General features: G+C 49.4%; 1 protein-coding gene across 5 annotated transcripts in view; it reads left to right on the forward strand.

Annotated features, from left to right (window-relative positions):
- The window catches only part of ITPR1 (inositol 1,4,5-trisphosphate receptor type 1), a gene marked incomplete at both ends in the record, with an annotated part of 305,516 nt that overhangs the window by 205,917 nt on the left and 80,912 nt on the right, over nt 1–18,687 (forward strand). For all 5 annotated transcript variants that reach the window (XM_080718249.1, XM_080718250.1, XM_080718252.1 and 2 more), the window contains 2 exons: nt 990–1,122; nt 4,745–4,935. In XM_080718249.1, coding sequence (XP_080574375.1) covers nt 990–1,122; nt 4,745–4,935 — 324 coding nt within the window. The remainder of the gene's footprint in view (nt 1–989; nt 1,123–4,744; nt 4,936–18,687) is intronic.

The following is an 18,687-nucleotide window of genomic DNA, read 5'->3' on the forward strand; positions in this document are numbered from 1 at the left end:
CAGAGGAATCAGAAGAGTTTTAAGGACCCTAATTCCTAACTCAGTTTCACCAACTAATAACTCAACCCGCTTTCTTAATTCATTTATATTTCTCTCTATTCCTCTTCCTCCCATTTTATTTTATTTTATTTTTGTTTTTATTTTTCTGTGGCCTCCCATATTTTAAAGCAAGTCTCAGACGTAATGTCATCGGGTTTACGCTGCTCGTCTTTGGTTGACATATCCGTTACCTGCCACTAATTTATTTCCCATATTTTCTTCTTCTTTATTTGGCCCATGAACTGTTTTTATAAGAAAGGCTTACTTTGCAGCATATTATACCCCTATATCGGCTTGTTCATTTCTACTCTGGTATCTTAATATTTTCTGGAGACCTTGAGAGCAAACCCCTACGTATGGAGCAACATTGCGATACTGATCTGTAGAAGCTGACCTATACGGTTTTCAGTTGGACCACATTTTATCAGCTTCTTCCAAGTGATTTTTGTTTTTATTATTGTCCATCGCCCTTCAGAATTACCATTTCATCCTTATCACTGTGTGAGTGGATATTCCAGATATTTAATATTCTAGATTGCTCTCAGAAAAAAGAAGAAGCCAGGCGTGGTGAGGCACACTTGTAATCTCAGTATTTGGGAGGCTGAGACAGGAGGATTATAGATTGGAGGCTAGCCTCAGTAAATATCATGAAACTCTCAGCAACTTAGTGAGACCCTGTTTCAAAAACAAAAAAATAAAAAATAAAAAAGGGTTGGGAGTATAGCTTGGAGGCCCCAGCACCACAAAAAGAAAGAGAAGGGGGGGGACTCTTTTCTTGAGAAAATATTGACCTTAAGTTCAGAGTTCTCCAATGCTGTTCTTGTTTATTTTTTTTTCCCACTGAGTGAAACTGGGCCTCCCGTTCCTGCATCCCCCTGTGTGTTTTAAGTGTTGGTCGATCAGTGACGCATCCATTCCAAACCTGACTTCGTTATCCTGTTTGAATTAAGGGTGAGGCACTCAGGCAGATTTTGGTCAACCGTTACTATGGAAACATCAGACCTTCGGGAAGGAGAGAAAGCCTCACCAGCTTTGGCAACGGCCCGCTGTCTCCGGGAGGACCCAGCAAGCCCGGGGGAGGAGGTAGGCGCGTGCCGTGCCGGTGAGGTCGCCGCGAGCCAGGCGTGCCCATCGTGACTGCCGGCTGCGGCTGCTGCGGCTGTGCGTGCGGAGACTGAGAGGAATGTGTGTCGCCGGCGTGTGTGTGTGTGTGTGTGTGTGTGTGTGTGTGTCTGTCTGTCTGTCTGTCTGTCTTTCTGTCTGTGCTGGCAACCGGTTTTGTCTCTGGTCCACTATCCAATGGATGTCTACGCCTGTTTTCCCAGGCAGCCTGTAAAATCCCGGCCCTTGGCAGGCTGAGACAGGAGGATCGCAGGTGTGAGGCCAGCCTCGGCAAATGAGGGAGACCCTGATTCCAAATTTAAAAAAAACAACAGTAACCCGGCGCGGTGGCGCACACTCGTCATCCCCGCGCTTGGGAGGCGGAGACAGGAGGATCGCACAGTTTAGAAGCCAGCCGCGCTGGCTTAGGAGACCCTGTTTCCAAATAAAAATATAAAATAGGACTGGGAGCGTAGCCCGGAGGTAGAAGAGTTCCATCTCCAGTACCACCAAAAAATTAATAATTAATTTAAATTTAAAAAATAGGACTGGGAATGTAGCTCAGAGATACAAGGCTCCTGGATTCAATTCCTAGTACTACTATAAAAAATATATATGTATATGTTATATATATATATATGCAATTACATACTAATTTTTTTTGTGTTTGGCAGGTGTCCGGGGATGGAACCCAGGGGCATTTGACCTCCAAGCTACACCCCTTGCCCTAATTTTTTATTCTTTATTTGGAAACAGGGTCTCCCTGAGTTGCAGAGGGCCTCACTAAGTAGCTGAGGCTGTCCGCGAACCGCGATCCTCCGGTCTCAGCCTCCCGAATGCTGGGATGACGAGCGTGCGCCGCCACGCCCGGCTAGATACTAAGTTTTTATCCTGCTTTCCCATACAGTGGCCCTCTTTGTAATATTTGAATGACTCAAGGAACTAGATTTTATTTGTTTATTTGTTTATTTAAGTGGGGGTTGAACCCAAAGGCATTATTCCTCTAAGCTACACCTCAGCTGTATTTATTTAATATTTGTTTTTACTAAGCTTCTTCATTTGCGCGTGTGTGTGTGCGTGTGTGTGTGTGTGTGTGTGTGTATTATAGTGTGGTGCGTTACAGTTTTCCATCATAACGGAAATCACATCGACAGTGACATACATTCTCTCAGATTCCCCTCCCTGTTTCCCTTTCTCCCGATACAGAGTACCAGTATCTATCTGTCTGTCCATCATCCATCCATCCATCCATCCATCCATCCATCCATCTATTTAGAAACAGCGACCCTCCTGTCTCAGTCTCCCAGGGGTTTGGGATTTCAGGCCTCCACCGCCAAGCTTGGCCAGGGACTAGATTTTATTGTCCGTTTTCTTGTGGTCTCCGGGATTCGTGAGTCCCAGAGAACGATGGAGATACTTTGTTGCCTGGATGTTGGAAGCTGCCACTCGCTGTGTACTCGCTGAGTGCCAGGTCCCCGGCGCCCTACTTCACCTCCCATGATTTCCACGTCACCCGTGACCTGGAAGGGACTATGGAAGTTGATCCGGGGCTCACTTTTCATTTGAACTAGGCAGATCTCCTCCTGCTGCCCACGCTGTATGCCTCCTCAGACTCCCGTTCGAGGTTACAAAACGCAAGACTTCTGGGTGGGCGTGGCGGTGCGCACCAGTCACCCCAGTACTTGGAAGGAAGGCTGAGACAGGAGCATCGCAGGGTCAAACCCAGAAACTTAGCGAGGCCCTAAGCAACTTAATGAGATCCTGTTTCCAAATAAAAATATAAAATGGGGCTGGGGGTGTAGTTCAGGGCTCAATTCCCATTACCCCACACAGGTACACACATGCACACGCGCACACACACACACACACACACACACACACACACACACAAAATAAGATTCCTGTGCAGAAGTGCTAAAGACAAGCCCGTAAAGACATTCTAAATCATTTTAAGCACAGTCACAGAAGTTGTAGAGACAGGGACCCCGGGGTAGACCTCCCCTGCTCTGAGTTTTTACATGAATCGGTAGCTCAAAGCAATTAGGGATTGTCTCCTAATGGCGACGCAGGTCACCCTAAGATCCTTGGCGGGCTCCCTGCCTAGCACAAAAGCCTTACCGTTGAATAAGTTTATCTCAGCAGCTTTGGGGGTGCTGGGGGCCGGGTTTCTCACCAGATGGATTTTGAGGTGCTATTAGCTCATTTCATGGAACTGTGCTGCCTCAGGAAGGAGCCAGTTCTCGGGCCCTCCCGGAATCAGGAGAATCCACGTTCACAGCCAGCCTCAGCTACTTAGAGAGGCCCTTTGCAGCTCTGAGACCCTGCTTCAAAATAAAGACTAAAAAACAGGGCTGGGGGTGTAGCTCGGAGGTAGAATGCCCCGGGTTCCATCCCTGCTGCCACAAAAAAAGAGAAGAAGCAGGCATGGCAGAGGGGGTGTGGGGTGCTCCCAGTACTCGAGAGGCGGGGACGGGAGGAGCGCGGGTTCGCGGGACCTTGCTTCAAAATACAAAATAAAGTCAGGCTGGGGGCATGGCGCGCGCACGCACACACACACACACACACACACACACACACACACACACACACGAAAATGGGAATTCTGTTTGTTCTCCAGACCTAAGCCTCTTGCCAAGCATTGAGTGAATATCTGTTGACTGGCTGCTGGTTGGACAGATGAATTATGCGGAAGGGTGATCTGGGGGTCAAGGGGGGTCTGTTAGAAACCGCGCCGCGGTGATCACGGCAAGCTCTCCTTTCTTAGGAGTTTTCTAAGAGATGTTGAAGTTTGGTCGATCTCTTAAACCAGTTCTGGAAAACTCTGCCCCCGGGAATTGCATTTCCACATAATAGTCTCAGCTGGATGGCTTTGGGTCACATAAAAATGTGTCATTTTTCACGCCAAGCGTGGTGGCTTGGCTTGGAATCCTAGCCCTCGGGAGGCTGAGACAGGAGAATCCTGGCTCGTGGCCAGTCTCAGCTACTTAGCGAGGCCCTCCGCAACTTAGTAGGGCTGGGGGGGGTGGAGCTTGGAGGTAGAATGCCCCGGATTTCATCCCCTGTACAGCAATAAATAAATAAATAAATAAATAAATTAAAAAGTTGGGCTGGATATAGCTCAGAGATAGAATGTCCCGGGTTCCATTCCCAATTGCACTAAATAAATAAGTAAGTAAGTAAATAAATAAATAAATAAATAAATGGGCTAGGTATAGCTTGGAGTTACAATGTCCCAGTACCACCAAAATAAAAAAATAAATAAATAAATTGGGCTAGGTGTAGCTCAGAGGTAGAATGCCCCAGGTTCCATCCCCAGTACCCAAAAAAAAAAAAAAATTTTTTTTATATAAAGAAAAAATAGGGCTGGGAGTCTTGGTGAGATGTACGATGTCCCTGAACTCCATCCCCAGTACCAGGAAAAGCTGCCCACCCCTGGACGAGCGCTGGTCTCTCGTGTCAGCGTTGGCAGTGAGTGTCCCCGTGGGGACTGTTGAGAGGGTGACTAGAAGAGAATGCGGGGAAGCCCTGGGTGCCGAGGCTTGCTGAATAGCGTCACGACGCCGCTGGCCCTCCCGGTCCTCAGTGAGACCCCTTTCCCCCACAGGGGGCGGCTCGGGACCCAGCGCCGTGAGCAGGAGCGAGATGAGCCTGGCGGAGGTGCAGTGTCACCTGGACAGGGAAGGCGCCTCCAACCTGGTGATCGACCTCATCATGAACGCCACCAGTGATCGAGTGTTTCACGAGAGCATCCTCCTGGCCATCGCCCTGCTGGAAGGGGGGAACACGACCATCCAGGTAGGTCTGGCCGTGGGTCCCTCGGCATGGCCTCCTTTGAAAACCAAGAGCCTGGGCTGCAGGCTGGGCCGTGTGGGCAGCGGTGACAGCCCAGCCTTTCTGGGGGGGGCCCTGTGCTCGGTTTCAGGATGGCAGCCCCGCAGAGAAACCTAGGGAAGCGGGACCCAGAGGAGGCAGTCGGAGACAGGAGGATCGCGGTTCGAGGCCAGCCTCAGCTACTTAGTGAGGCCCTCTGCAACTCAGTGAGACCCTGTTTCCAAATAAAGATTTAAAAAATAGGGCTGAGCGTGGAGCTCAGAGGTAGAATGCCCCTGGGTTCCATCCCCAATACCTCAAAAAAAAAACAACAAATGAATTTGCAACCAGACGTGGTGGCACACGCTTGTCATTCTAGTACTTGGGAGGCCAAGACCTGAGGATCGCGGTTCACGGCCAGCCTCAACTACTTAGCGAGCCCCTCTGCAACTCAGTGAGACCCTGTTTCCAAATAAAGAATAAAAAATAGGGCTGGGGGTGTAGCTCGGAGGTAGAATGCCCTGGGATCCATTCCCAGAACTGCAAAAAATAAAAAAAAAGTAGAGGAGAAAGAACCTGGACCTTACTGGGCTGGGGTGGGGGACAGTATCGGAAATAGTGAGACCCCCCCCCACGGAGGCCGGAGAACGGAGGCCCACGGGCTGCACATCGGGAGTGCAGAGGCGTCCTTAGCTGGGAGGCCTCTGCGCCCAGCTGGCAGGTGGGCGAAGCCTGGGGATCTGGCCGGGAGCCCCCGGTGGCGACAGCGGGCACACAGAAGCTGTTTTGGCCTGGAGTTCTCTATTTCGCCTAGTAATTATGAATATTAGTTTCATGTTTTCACACACGGATGAGTCACAGGCTTAGGATCCAGCGGCAACGCCGCCCTGGCACTCCGGAGAGCTCAGTCCCTTCCACAGGCGGGGAAGCGCTTCTCCCTCCGCAGGGAGCCGGGTGCTTAGGGGTACGACCACCTGGCCTCTGATGAGCGGGGCCTGGGGCTCCCAGCCCCCCATGACTTCTGGGGGGACCCATTGCTGACCCAGCAAGAAAAGCCAGTGGCTCCAGGAAAGTTTTTTCCGGCTCAGAGTTTCCTTTTAGACCCCCTGGACCCCCAGCTCCTCTTCCCCTGGAGAAGGTGCCTGGAGCTGGGCGCGTCCGGGGCCAGTCGAGGACAGGAGCCCTGCGGCCCGAGAGGCTGACTCACGGTCGCGTCTCCTGGTTCACAGTGGTGACCGACCAGCCGGGCAGCGAGCCCAGCTCTGGCGATGGGTGACCGTCGCCGGAGCACTGTGACCCGCTAAGGGCTCGGTCGTGAAGCCGGGGACTCGCTGCCCGTGACTACTTCCTGCCAAGCGGGGCTGGGGTCAGGTCGACTGGGCCTTGACAGGTGTTAGCAAAAAAAAAAAAGTCATTAGTAATTTAGGAGAAAGCCTAAATTCAAAAGGAGCTCCTGATAACAGAGGTCATTCTTGGGAGAGGATATTTTCTAGCAGGAGCCACAAGAGAGTCCGTGGAGAGCTGGAAACACATTCTCCATCTCTGGCCGTGTGAACCCAGGACGATCAATTGTCTTTCCACAGACAAGGCTGCGGAAGAGGCCTTATCTCTAGCCGCACCTCTTCCCAGGGTCTGGCAGCTGTTCCTCATGGAGAGGGAGAAATCCGCCAGCGTTCTGATCCAGTTTTGTGCGAGGCCGGGGAATCTGTCCCTGGCTTCTGTTCTCTGTCTATCAAGTGTGACGTGGGCATGAATTTCCAGTTCCCTTGGTAGCTCCGAGTCAGGACATTTCACCAGTTGTTGGATATTTCCTCAGGGAGCCTTCAAACCCAGAAGCAAAGGGCAGTTGGTTCCATTCCTGAACCCTTCCTCGACTTTTGAAAATTATTATTTAAGAAAAAAATGGAAGCCGGGCGTGGGGGCGCACGCTCGTCATCCCAGCATTCTGGAGGCTGAGACCGGAGGATCGCGGTTCAAGGACAGCCTCAGCGACTTAGTGAAGCCCTTTGCAACACAGTGAGACCCTGTTTTAAAATAAAGAATAAAAATAGGGCTGAGGGTATAGCTCAGAGGTAGAATGTCCCTTGGTTCCATCCCCAGTACAAAAAGAAAGAAAAAAGAAAAGAAAAAGAAAATCATGGGAGGTCCCTTTGGGAATGGTCCCCTCACTACCATATGGTAGGGGAACCAGTTATAATTGATGGGTTGGTACCTACCCTGCTCAACCCATTATAACGGTTATAATTATAACCGATTTACAATACCAGTTATAATCGATTAAACACTCCCAATTTTAATTGATGAAACACCTACCCTGAGCCAGCCAAGCCCCTGAGTTGGATCCTACAGCTATGGAAAAGAGAGATGTCCTTGTCTCTGGGTTTGACGGGTCTGGTTTTCCTGGGAAGTTCAATCCCGTGTCCATCCCCCTTTGGGAAAAATGCAGGAAAATTCAGACCTTCAGTCTTTCTTTTTTTTTTTTTTTTTTGGTGGTACTGGGGTTCCTGGAAGCCCGTCTACCTCCGGGCTATACTACCAGACCTATTTTATAGGTTTCATTTGGAAACAGGTTCTCTAAAGCCAGCACGGCTTGCTTCAAACCTGCACGATCCTCCTGTCTCCGATCCTCCTGTCTCCGCCTCCCAAGCACGGGAATGATAAGCATGCACCACCATGCCCGGTCAGATCTTCAGTCTTGAGGATGGGGTGGTGACTGGGGACCAGAGATCTCCAGAAATCCAGGATCTCCTCGTCTAGGACCTCAAAGGTTCAGTTTATGGGAAGCCAAAAGTAGTGACCACACAGTGCTAACTCAGCATGCTGTGGAAAATGTGTTTTTTTTTTTAATTTTATTTATTTATTTACTTATTTATTTTTGCAGTACTCAAGGTGGAACCCAGGGGCATTCTACCTCCAAGCTCCAGCCCCAGCCCTGTTTTTTCATTCTTTATTTGGAAACGGTCTCACTGAGTTGCAAAGAGTCTCATTAGGTAGCTGAGGCTGGTCTCGAACCGTGATCCTCCTGTCTCAGCCTCCCGAATCCTGGGATGACAAGCATGCACCCCCACGCCCGGCTTTGAGTCCTTCTTCTGCCGAGTGGACACTGCCGTCACCACCCAGCACCCTGAAACACCTAAAATTTAGGCTTCCGGTCTTGGGCCACTTCTCCCCAAGTTTCCACAGAACTTCTCCCTGGCCTGACTTGTGAGATGGCGGTATCCATCTGAAGATGAATCTTCCTCTAAAACACTCCCGCTGAGCCCAGCACGGTGGCCCGGGTTTCTTGTTGAGCCCCCACCTGGAACCGGAAAGTGATGGCCTTTGGGGTCCTTGGCTTCTCTAGAAGCTGCGCACGTTGTCTGGCAGCGGGACCGAACTTGTCCCAAGTCCTTCCCGGTCCTTTGTCCTCACTCTGGGAGGGGCCACCCGCTTCCTGCCAGCCCCCAGAAGAAATATTTCCTTTCAGCTCCATATTTTGTAGCAAGTGGGAAACTATAAAATAAGCATTTGCTGATGAATTAATTTTTGGCACGCGTGCACGCGCGGAGGGGGCTCAGGCGGCCCAGCCACGCTTTATATCCGTCCTTCAAGTCCTAGCCAAGTTCTGTGTTTTCTTCCTCCTCAGACGCTTCTCAGCAGCACCCTGGGGTGGGGAAGTTCCTCGCTTCCTCTTCCCCGCAGGAGGATGGGGCTGTCCTTACCTGGAACTCGGAGGACAGGCTTTCTTTGAACATAAGCAGCTTTCGCCCATCTCTGAGCAAATACAGATGTTCTAGGGTGCCTGCTGCCAACGTGACTGCAGACAACTTCGCCGCAAGCTAAGGGGATAAATATTTCTTTAAGAGATTTTTCTTGGACCGCTTCGGGTTTGCAGAAGCTCTGTGAGTTTCACATATCACATGGCTGCCCACGGCTATTTCTCTGCCAAGGTCTGCGGCTCCAGACACACCCAAAGAGCGTTCTCCTTTCTGCACGTAGGCAAAAACCCGGGCTTGGAAAATGTGAGCCGCACTCCCTCAGCAAACTGGCCTGCAGATTCAGTCCTGAGAAGGGCATCCCTCGTTCCCCTCGTTCCTGGGCGCGCCCGCCACCCCTGAACTTGCTTAAGAAATGAGCTCAAACTGGGTGTGGTGGTGCACATGCCTGCCCCCCCCCCCCAGTACTTGGGAAGGTCATGGGTTCGCGGCCAGGCTCATCAGTTTAGAGAAAGCCTCACCAACTTAGCAAGACCCTGCTTCAAAACAAAAAGGGCTGGCCGGGCGTGGTGGCACAAGCTTCTAATCCCAGCACTTGGGAGGCGGAGACAGGAGGATCGCACAGGCTCGAAGCCAGCCTCAGCTACTGAGTGAGGCTCTCAGCAACTCAGTGAGACCCTGTTTCCAAATAAAATAGAAAATGGGTCTGGGGGTATAGCCCGGAGGTAGAAAAGCCCCTGGGTTCTACCCTCAGCACCACCAAAAATAATAATTTAAAGGACTGGGAATGTAGCCTTGGAGGGAGAGTCTCCAGTACTAAAAAGAAAAAGAAGTCAGGTCTTGTGCTCCTTCTAGAAGAATCGCTCGCAGAAAGAATAGCGTAGGAGGCAGCGTGGCTTTGGCTGCCACCCCACTTAGCGGAGGGACGGAGGCGAGGATCGGCCTTGCGAGGGAGCCGCCCGCTGTACCAGGGCGGTGAAGGCCAGGAGCTCCCTGGGACCCAGTTACGTAAATGGGTGTTGTTTTTGGCAGGGAAGCAGCGGTGACTCACTGCTTAAGTGGTGTTTTCTAACCTCGGGCTGGAGCCATGGGAAAGAAGTCAGCCAGCAAAGATCCGGGTAGCTCTTCCCAGCACGCGGGGTTCCGGGGCTGTTGCAAGTAGAAATGGGGGGGGCCTCCCCGCTGCCTGGCTTTTCTGGAAGCCGGCTGGTGGCCATGCCTGCTTTCTGGGGCTCCTGGGACAGGTGACTCACACAAAGTAACTCCTAGGTTGCAAAGCTCCCAACGCGTGGCAAGGCGTATTTTTAATAATTCATCCAAGTTTTATTTAAAGACAGGCTTTATTTCATTAAATTTGATCTCTGTCAAAAATTTTACCTCTTGTCATCCCAGCATTCCAGGGACTGAGCCCGGAGTATCGAGGTTCACGGCCAGCTTCAGCTACTTAGTGAGGCCCTCTGCAACTCAGTGAGACCCTGTTTCAAAATTCAGAATAAAAAAACGGGACTGGGGATGTAGCTCAGTGGTAGAAGCTCCTGGTTTCAATCCCTAGTACCACCCCCCCACATTTTTTTTTTTTTTTTTTACTTCTGTTCTCTGTTAAAAATTTTATTTCTTTGCCAGGCCTCGTGGTACACTTGTCCTCCCAGTACATGGGAGACTGAGACAGGAGGATTTCAGGTTTGAGGGCAACCTCAGCAACATAGCAAGTCAGCCTCTCTCTCTCTCTCTCTCTCTCTCTCTCTCTCTCTCTCTCTCTCTCTCTCAGCAACCTCTTGAGACCCTTTCAAAACAACAACTACGAAAAGGGCCGGAGATGTAACTTAGAGGTAGAATGCTAAGACTAAGTGAGACGCTGTTTCAAAATAAAAAATAAAAAGAGATGACGGTGTAGTTGAGAGGTATGGAATGCCCCTGGGTTCAATTCCCAGTACCACCATGAAAAAAAAATCACTTATTTACTTATTTATTTATTTTTATTTTTTTATTTGTGGTGCTGGAGATGGAAGCCAGGGGCATTCTACCTCCGAGCTACACCCCCAGCTCTATTTTTTATTCTTTGTTTATTATTTATTTATTTTTAACTTATTTATTTTGTAGGACTGGGGATGGAACCCAGGGGCATTCTACTTCCGAGCTATAGCCCCTGCCCTATTTCTTTTTATTTATTTATTTATTTACTTATTTACTTATTTGCAGGGCTGGGGATGGAACCCAGAGGCATTTGACCTCCGAGCTACACCCCCTGCCCCATATTATATTCTTTATTTTGAGACAGGGCTCACTGAGTTGCGGAGGGCCTCACTAAGTAGCTGAGGCTGTCCGCGAACCGCGATCCTCCGGCCTCAGCCTCCCGAATGCTGGGATTACAAGCGTGTGCCACCACGCCCGGCTTCCCAGCCCTATTTCTTCTTCCTCCTCCTCCTCTTCTCCCTCCTCCTCCTCCTCCTCCTCCTTCTTTCCCTTCTTCTTCTTCTTTTGTGATACTGTGGATGGAACCCAGGGGCATTCTACCTCCGAGCTACAGCCCCAGCCCTATTTTGTATTCTTTCTTTTGAAACAGGATCTCACTAAGTTACAAAGGGCCTCACTAACTAGGTGAGGTTGGCTGTGAACCCTGATCCTCCTGCCTCAGCCTCCCAAGTACTGGGGTTACAAGTGTGCGCCGCCACGCCCAGTTGAGCAGAGCACTTCTTTATGAGAGAGTGAACTCATGCTAAGCATAGCTAAGCCCAGGGAAAATAAATCATATCAATTTAGAAAAATATTCTTATGATTACTTATCTCATAGGCTTATTTTCTTTCTTTCTTTCTTTTTTTTTTTTTTGATAATAACTATAGATCACCAGGCATGGTGACGTACACCCATAATCCCAGTACATGGGAGGCGGAGACAGGAAGATCGCAGGTTCAAGGTCAGCCTCAGTAACTTAGTGAGGCCCTTTGCAACTCAGTGAGACCCTGTTTCAAAATAAAGAATAAAAAACAAATAGGGCTGGGGGTGTAGCTCAGAGGTAGAATGCCCCTGGGTGGCTCAATCCCCACTGCTGCAAATAATAATAATAATAATTATTATTATTATTATAACAACAACAACAACAACAACAACCATAGGTCATAATAAAGAAGACGTAATGCTAGCGTGTAATAATGAGTACCAAAATCCAGTGTTCAGGTATCAGGAGCAGGGAGCCCTCAAGGTCTGGGCTCCTCTCTTGGTGACCCTGTGGGGTGGGCTCCACCCAGACCCTTTTTTGCTGAGGAGGAGGAGGAGGCCGGATCCTGAGGTCACGCTGTCCGCTGTGACGCCCTAGCTGGTGGTGACCTCTCTAAAGCGCTGCTTTTCTGGTGCTTCAAGGATCTCCCCAGGTGACACCTGTGACAAGATGGCGACTGTTCCCGCGAGCGGTGGGCTCTCTGGGGGATGCTCTGCCCTCCTTATTCACTGGAAAACAGTTGAGGTGGCCGGTGTGTTTGTTTGCTGTGTTTATAAACTCAGCCACGGATGACGGAGGAGGAAGAGGAGAAAACGAAAGGGTTTTCTTTTCAGATCAGGTGTCTCTTGTTAGCCACATAAAAAATTATAGGGCCCATGCGCGCTGTTTCTCCTCCAGCTGGTTCTGGGCGCCCAGGTTTATGAAAGTTAGAAGATCCTCCTTTAAAACTTCCCCTCCGCGGAGATTGAGGGCAGTTCATTGGTAGGTTATACCACCACCAATTTTTGTCTTGTTTTGTTTTCTACTCGCCTTGAAAGAAGCATACGTCCATTGGCGTGGTGGGAAGCCGATTAGATCTCGGCTGGTGCCTGTTTTGCAATGAGAGGCGCAGGGCACCAGATTCTCCTCGTAGCTGAGCCTGGCAGCGGAATATTCATGTTTTGGGGAAGGTTAACAAGGGGCCTTTGCCCTTACCGCGCCCGCACCAAAGGCATGGTGCTGTTGCGGACTTTATCTGGGCTGCATCGGATGGTCCCCGTTACAGATGAGGAAACTGAGTCTCAGAAGAGCTGAGGGTCGGACCCCATAGTCACCTAGTCGCAGAAGTGAGACCTGAACACAGGCCCATCTCTCGTCTGCCCGCCCTGGTAAAAAGACCGTCAGTGGGTAGTCCAGCGTGAGGCATGAGTCCGTGGTCTGTCTTCACGTTGGTCCTCTCCGTGCAAAGAAGCAATGTGTGTGTGAGAGAGAGAGAGACAGACAGACAGACATTTGGTCTCAGAAGCAAATAGTCAACGCTTGATTATTGAGTTGTTTTGCCAGGTGTGGTGGCGCACGCTTGTAATCCCTGCACTTGGGAGGCCGAGACAGGAGGATCGCACGGGTTCGAAGCCAGCCTCAGCTACTGAGTGAGGCTCTCAGCAACTTAGACCCTGTTTCCAAATAAAATAGAAAATAGGTCTGGGAGTGTAGCCAGGAGGTAGAAAAGTCCCTGGGTTCCACCCCTAGTACCACTAAAAAAAAAAAAAGTGCCATCATTGAGTTTTTTTTTTTTTATTTTGGGTTTTTGTTCTTTTGATACCAGGGATCAAACCCAAGGGCATTCTACCTCCCAGCTACACCCTGAGCCCCATTTTATTTTTATTTTAAAACAGGGTCTCATTAAGTTAATGAGTCTCACTATTGGCTGAGAGTGTCCTCGAACCTCCTCTTCCTGTCTCAGCCTCCCAACGCTTAGCTAGCACGCCCAGCTGAAAGGCAGAGCTGTGAATCTACCCAACAGAAACACATTCTGTTTTATAGTGACATCTGAGTCTTTCCTTACTTTCTGCTGGGATCCTTTTTACAGGGAGAGAAACTTGTCCCAGCCACAAAAAATTTTGACTCCTGCTCAGTTGATGTGTTTCTTTGGGTTTTCTGGACTTTGTCCTGGAGGCGGAGACACTGCCAGCGGCGGTCCCAAACCCCTCTGCTGCGTTCAGAGCATAGGCAGGGGTGAGTTGTATGCCTGTCTTATATTTACAAGAGGAAGTATCCTGTTTAATTTTATTTTCACACCAGAAGCCCAAGTGTTAAGAGAACATGGTGTTTTAACACTCCCTCGGTTATCAGCCGCAGAGCGGAGGCTGTCTATTCTCACATACAGCTTTCCGAGTACATTTCTACATTCGTTACCTTGGCAACGTTAAGGCACCAGCGCACGTAGACGCACTGGCGCCTGCCAAATCCTCACTCTCTGCTCTGTGGAAGGGAAGGGAGAGTGTGTGTCCTCTTGAATGGGAGAGGGCCCACTGCTGATGGGGTGCAGTTAAGATGGCTGGTGAGCCGGGCGCGGTGGCGCACGCTTGTCATCCCAGCACTCAGGAGGCTGAGACCTGGAGGATCGCAGTTCACGGACAGCCTCAGCTACTTAGTGAGGCCCTCTGCAACTCAGTGAGACCCTGTTTCAAAATAAAGAATAAATAACAGGGCCGAAGGCGTAGCTCTAGGTAGAATGCCCCTGGGTTCCATCCCCAATACCGCAAAAAAAAAAAAAAAAAAGGATGGCTTATGTGCTTCGGTGACTTGACCTCGGACCAGGGGCCCAACAGGGGATTTGACTTCTTGTCCTGTCTCAGCAACACAGCAACACCTCCCAATACATGGGGTGGGGCGGGGCTTTTAACTTCTTCCTACGTGTGCATGCACGTGTGTGTGTGTGTGTGTGTGTGTGAGAGAGAGAGAGAGAGAGAGAGAGAGAGAGAGAGAGAGAGAGAGAGAGAGAACGAACACCCAGGGGCATTCTACCCAACTATTTTATATTTTTATTTGAAAACAGGGTCTCTTAAGCCAGCTGAGGCTGGCTTCGAACCTGCATGATCGTCCTGTCTCAGCCTCCCAAGCGCGGGGATTACAAGTGTGCACCACCACGCCCAGCTTATTTTATTTATTATTTGTAAACAGGGTCTCACTATGTTGCGGAAGGCCTCCCTAAGCTGCTGAGGCTGGCCTCAAACCTGCAATCCTTCTGTCTTAGCCTGCCAAGTCCTGGGATTGCTGGCGTGTGCCACTGCACCCAGCTGACTGCTGGCTTTTGATAGGCGGTTCTCAGCCTGTATTTAGGAATTTTGTGGGGTTTTTTGCCCACCTGCTTGTTCTGATGAGAAAGGAAATCTTGTAGTAGGAATGACAGCCACAAAATTTCTTGCTAAAGTCACTCTCTGAGCCAAATATAGCCCTAGAGAATATTTTGTTTTAGATATAGATTTGAAACCTGGCATGGTGGCGTGTGCCTGTAATCCCAGGACTTGGGAGGCTGAGACAGGAGGACCAGCCTCAGCAACTTAGTGAGGCTCTCAAAATATGTAGCAAGACCCTGTTTCAAAACAAAAAGTAAGCCGGGCATGGTGGTACACATTTGTAATCCCAACTTTTTGGAGGCTGAGACAGGAGGATCGCTCAAGCTCAAAGCCAGCCTCAACTTAGTGAGGCCCTTTGCAACTCAGTGAGACCCTGTTTCAAAGGAAAGAATAAAAAATAGGCTGGGGGTGTTGCTTGGAGGTAGAATGCCCCTGGGTTCCATCCCTGTATCGCAAAATAATAATAATAATAATAATTATTATTATTATTATTATTATTATTATTATTATAATAAAGGGTTGGGGGTGTAGCTTGGAGGTGGAAGACTCCTGGGTTTCATCCCCAGTAAAACACACACAGACACAGATACACACAGGATTGACCCGGATGCTTTAAGGGGTGCTGCCATACATGAGGGGTCCTCACACAGCCCCCCACTTGAATCCCGCCTGCCCTTGTAGACGTTTGCATTACAGCTTAGAAAGCTTTCCCAGCTGGAGCCACACATCCTGCGCCTTACAGGAAGCCTGCCTGGGAGACCCAGGGGCATCACACTGTCCAGCACCTGTGTCTGGAAGAATGCTTGCTTGGGAGACGTTCCTATGGTAACGGCTTGGCAGCATCAACAGGTTAGACAAACAGCAGGCTGGGGGCTTGGCGGCAGCCTACCTGGTGAGCCCCGGCTCCTTCACACGCCCAAGTCCTTACCAAGGAAGCTTTTGCAGTCTACCCCACTCTCACCCCAGTCCTCCCCCTGACGGAAGAAAGAAGCCAACTGCTTCCACCCGGGAGGGGTTTAGAAACCAAAGTTCACTTTAGACATCTAAGATCTCAGTCTCCATTGAATGCTCCAACTCCTCTAGGAAACCCTGGGCGTGGGGGTGCACGCTTGTCATCCCAGCATTCAGGAGGCTGAGACCGGAGGATGGCGGTTCGCGGACAGCCTCAGCTACTTAGTGAGGCCCTTTGTAATCCAGTGAGATTACAAATAAGGAATAAAAAATAGGGTTGGGGGTGTTACTCGAAGACATAGAATGCCCCTGGGTTCCATCCCCAGTACTGCAAAGAAAGAAAGAAAGAAAGAAAGAAAGAAAGAAAGAAAGAAAGAAAGAAAGAATAATAAAAAAAAAAGAAAAGAAAAATAGGGCTGGGGGTGTAGCTCAGAGGTAGAATGTTCCTAGGTTCCATCCCTGGTACCGCAAAAAATAAAGTAAAAATCAGACTTAAATGTGGCTGGGGGTGTGCCCCGAGGTAGATGCCCTCAATCTACAGTACAACAAGAAAGAAGGAAGGAAGGAAGGAGGGAAGGAAGGAAGGAAGGGAGAGAAAGGAACTGTCAGCCACAAGATTCCTTATCTGATTTTTTTAATAAAGATAGCCAATAGGTCTTTTTTTATACCCCAGGAAGACTTGACCCTGAAGGCCTCTGACTTCGCCAACCATCCTGTCCGAGTTCCCCTAACTTGCAAATCTGTCTTCCTGCTGTCTAAACTTGGCGACGATTCCTGAGGGGCTCGGAGCCCTCCACCCGCCGGCCGGGCGGAGAGGCAAACTTTAAAGAAAAACCAGGTCAAGCCGTGTGTTTTTTGGTGAGCACAGGAATCAACAGAGCGCTGTTATATAACTTCTATTTATATCTTCCTTGCTCAGAATCTGCAGCCAGACCGGAGTCTGAGCTCGGGTTTAATGAGCTCGCCGGTCTTGTTCACCTTCCTGAGCCGTGGGGACCAGCCTGTTCTCAGTGTGTCAGTAGGAATCTAGCTGTGGGCGGCGGGTAGGTGGACAGCCGTGTTGCCATGGTGATCTCCGGCTGCCTCCTCCCCCCTCCTCCTCCAAGCTTCCTTGGTTCTCACACCTACTCACGGGTTTCTAGGAGCTTCCACCGGAAGCAGGGTCCTCTCCGGCTCCCTCTGGAGTGCTCCCGGATTGTGTAGCCTAAGGATTTCAGAAGGGTTTTTTCCTAATGCATATATATTTTGTTTTTCCTCCCCACCCTCTCCTTTTTCTTCTTTCATGATTTTTGTTTTCCTTTGTGGACCCCAGGGGCAAGCTTCCTCCAAGTTAAACCTCCAGCCCTATTATTTTTTATTATTTATTTAGTTAGTTGGTTAGTTATTTGCGGTACTGGGGATGGAACCCCGGGGGCATTCTACCTCCAAGCGACACCCCCAGCCCTATGTTTTATTCTTTCTTTTGAAACAGGGCCTCACTGAGTTGCAAAGGGCCTCACTAAGAAACAGGGTCTCGCTAGGTTGATGGAAGTCTCGCTACTTGCTGTGGCTGGCCTCCAACCTCCAATCCTCCCGTCTCAGCTGCCCAAGTACTAGGATTATGTCCTGCACCACCTGTCTGGCCTGTGGTGGTGGTGGTTGTTGTTGTTGTTATGTTTTCGTGGTGCTAGGGATTGAACCCAGGGGCATTCTACCTCTGAGATATACCCCCAGCCCTGTATATTTTTTCAGTTTTATTTTGTTTTATTTATTACTATTTATGATAATAATAATGATAATGATGGTGGTGCTAGGGATGGAACCCAGGGGCATTCTACCTCCGAGCTACACCCCAGCCCGATTTTTTATTCTTTATTTTGAAACAGGGTCTCTTTAAGTTGCTGAGACTGTCCACGAACCGCGATCCTCCTGTCTCAGCCTCCCGAGTCCTAGGCTTACAAGAGTGTACCACCACGCCTTTAGTTCTCCTTTGAAGCAGGGTCTCACTAGGTTGATGAGAGTGTCACTACTTGCTGAGAGTGGCCTCTAACCGTCTTACTATCTCAGCCTTCCGAGTGATGCGCCACCATGCCTGGCCCACGGTTTGGTGGGTTGGTTGGTTGGTGGTTTAGTTGTTTGTGGGTTGGTTGGTCGGTTGGTTGGTGGGTGGGTTGGTTGTTTGGTCGGTTGGTGGTTTAGTATTTTAGTTGGTTGGTTGTTTGGTTGGTGGTTTAGTAGTTTGGTTTGTTGGTGGTTTAGTTTTTGTGGGTTGGTTGGTCGGTTGGTTGGTGGTTTAGTATTTTAGTTGGTTGGTCGATTGGTTGTTTGGTCGGTTAGTTGGTGATGCTAGAGATTAACCCAGTATAACCCAGAGATTCTATCTCTGAGATAAACCCCCAACCCCATTTTATTTTTATATCTGGAAACAGGGTCTCGCTAAGTTGTTGAGGACCTAAGTTCCTGAGGCTGCCTTTGTACCTGCGATCCTCCTGTCTCAGCCACCCAAGGACTAGGATTACAGGCATGCGCCACCACACCAGCCCCCCCCCCCATATATATATATATATTTTTTTTTTTTTTTTTTTTTTTTTTGCAGTACTGGGGATGAAACCCAGGGGTATTCTACCTCCGAGGTACACCCCCAGCCCTATTTTTTTTTAGTCTTTTTTTAATTATTATTTTTGAAACAAGGTCTCACTGAAGTGCAAAGGGCCGTGCTAAGTAGCTGAGGCTTTCTGCAAACTGCGATCCTTCGATTTCCACCTCTCGAATGCTGGGATTATAAGCCTGTACCACGTGGCTTCCCTCACAATTTTTATTTATTTATTTATTTATTTATTTATTTATTTTTGCAGTACTGGGGTGGAACCCAAAGGCATTCTACCTCTGAGCTACAGCCCTATTTTTTTTTTATTTTATTCTTTCTTTTGAAACAGGGTCTCACTGAGTTGCAAAGGGCCTCACTAAGTAGCTGAGGCAAACCCAGATCCTCCTGTCTCAGCCTCCCGAATGCTGGGATTATAAGCATGGGCTACCACACCTGGCTTACCCCACAAT

Source organism: Muscardinus avellanarius (genome assembly GCF_963383645.1).
Source record: "Muscardinus avellanarius genome assembly, chromosome: 22".
In the NCBI taxonomy this organism is placed as follows: domain Eukaryota; kingdom Metazoa; phylum Chordata; class Mammalia; order Rodentia; family Gliridae; genus Muscardinus; species Muscardinus avellanarius.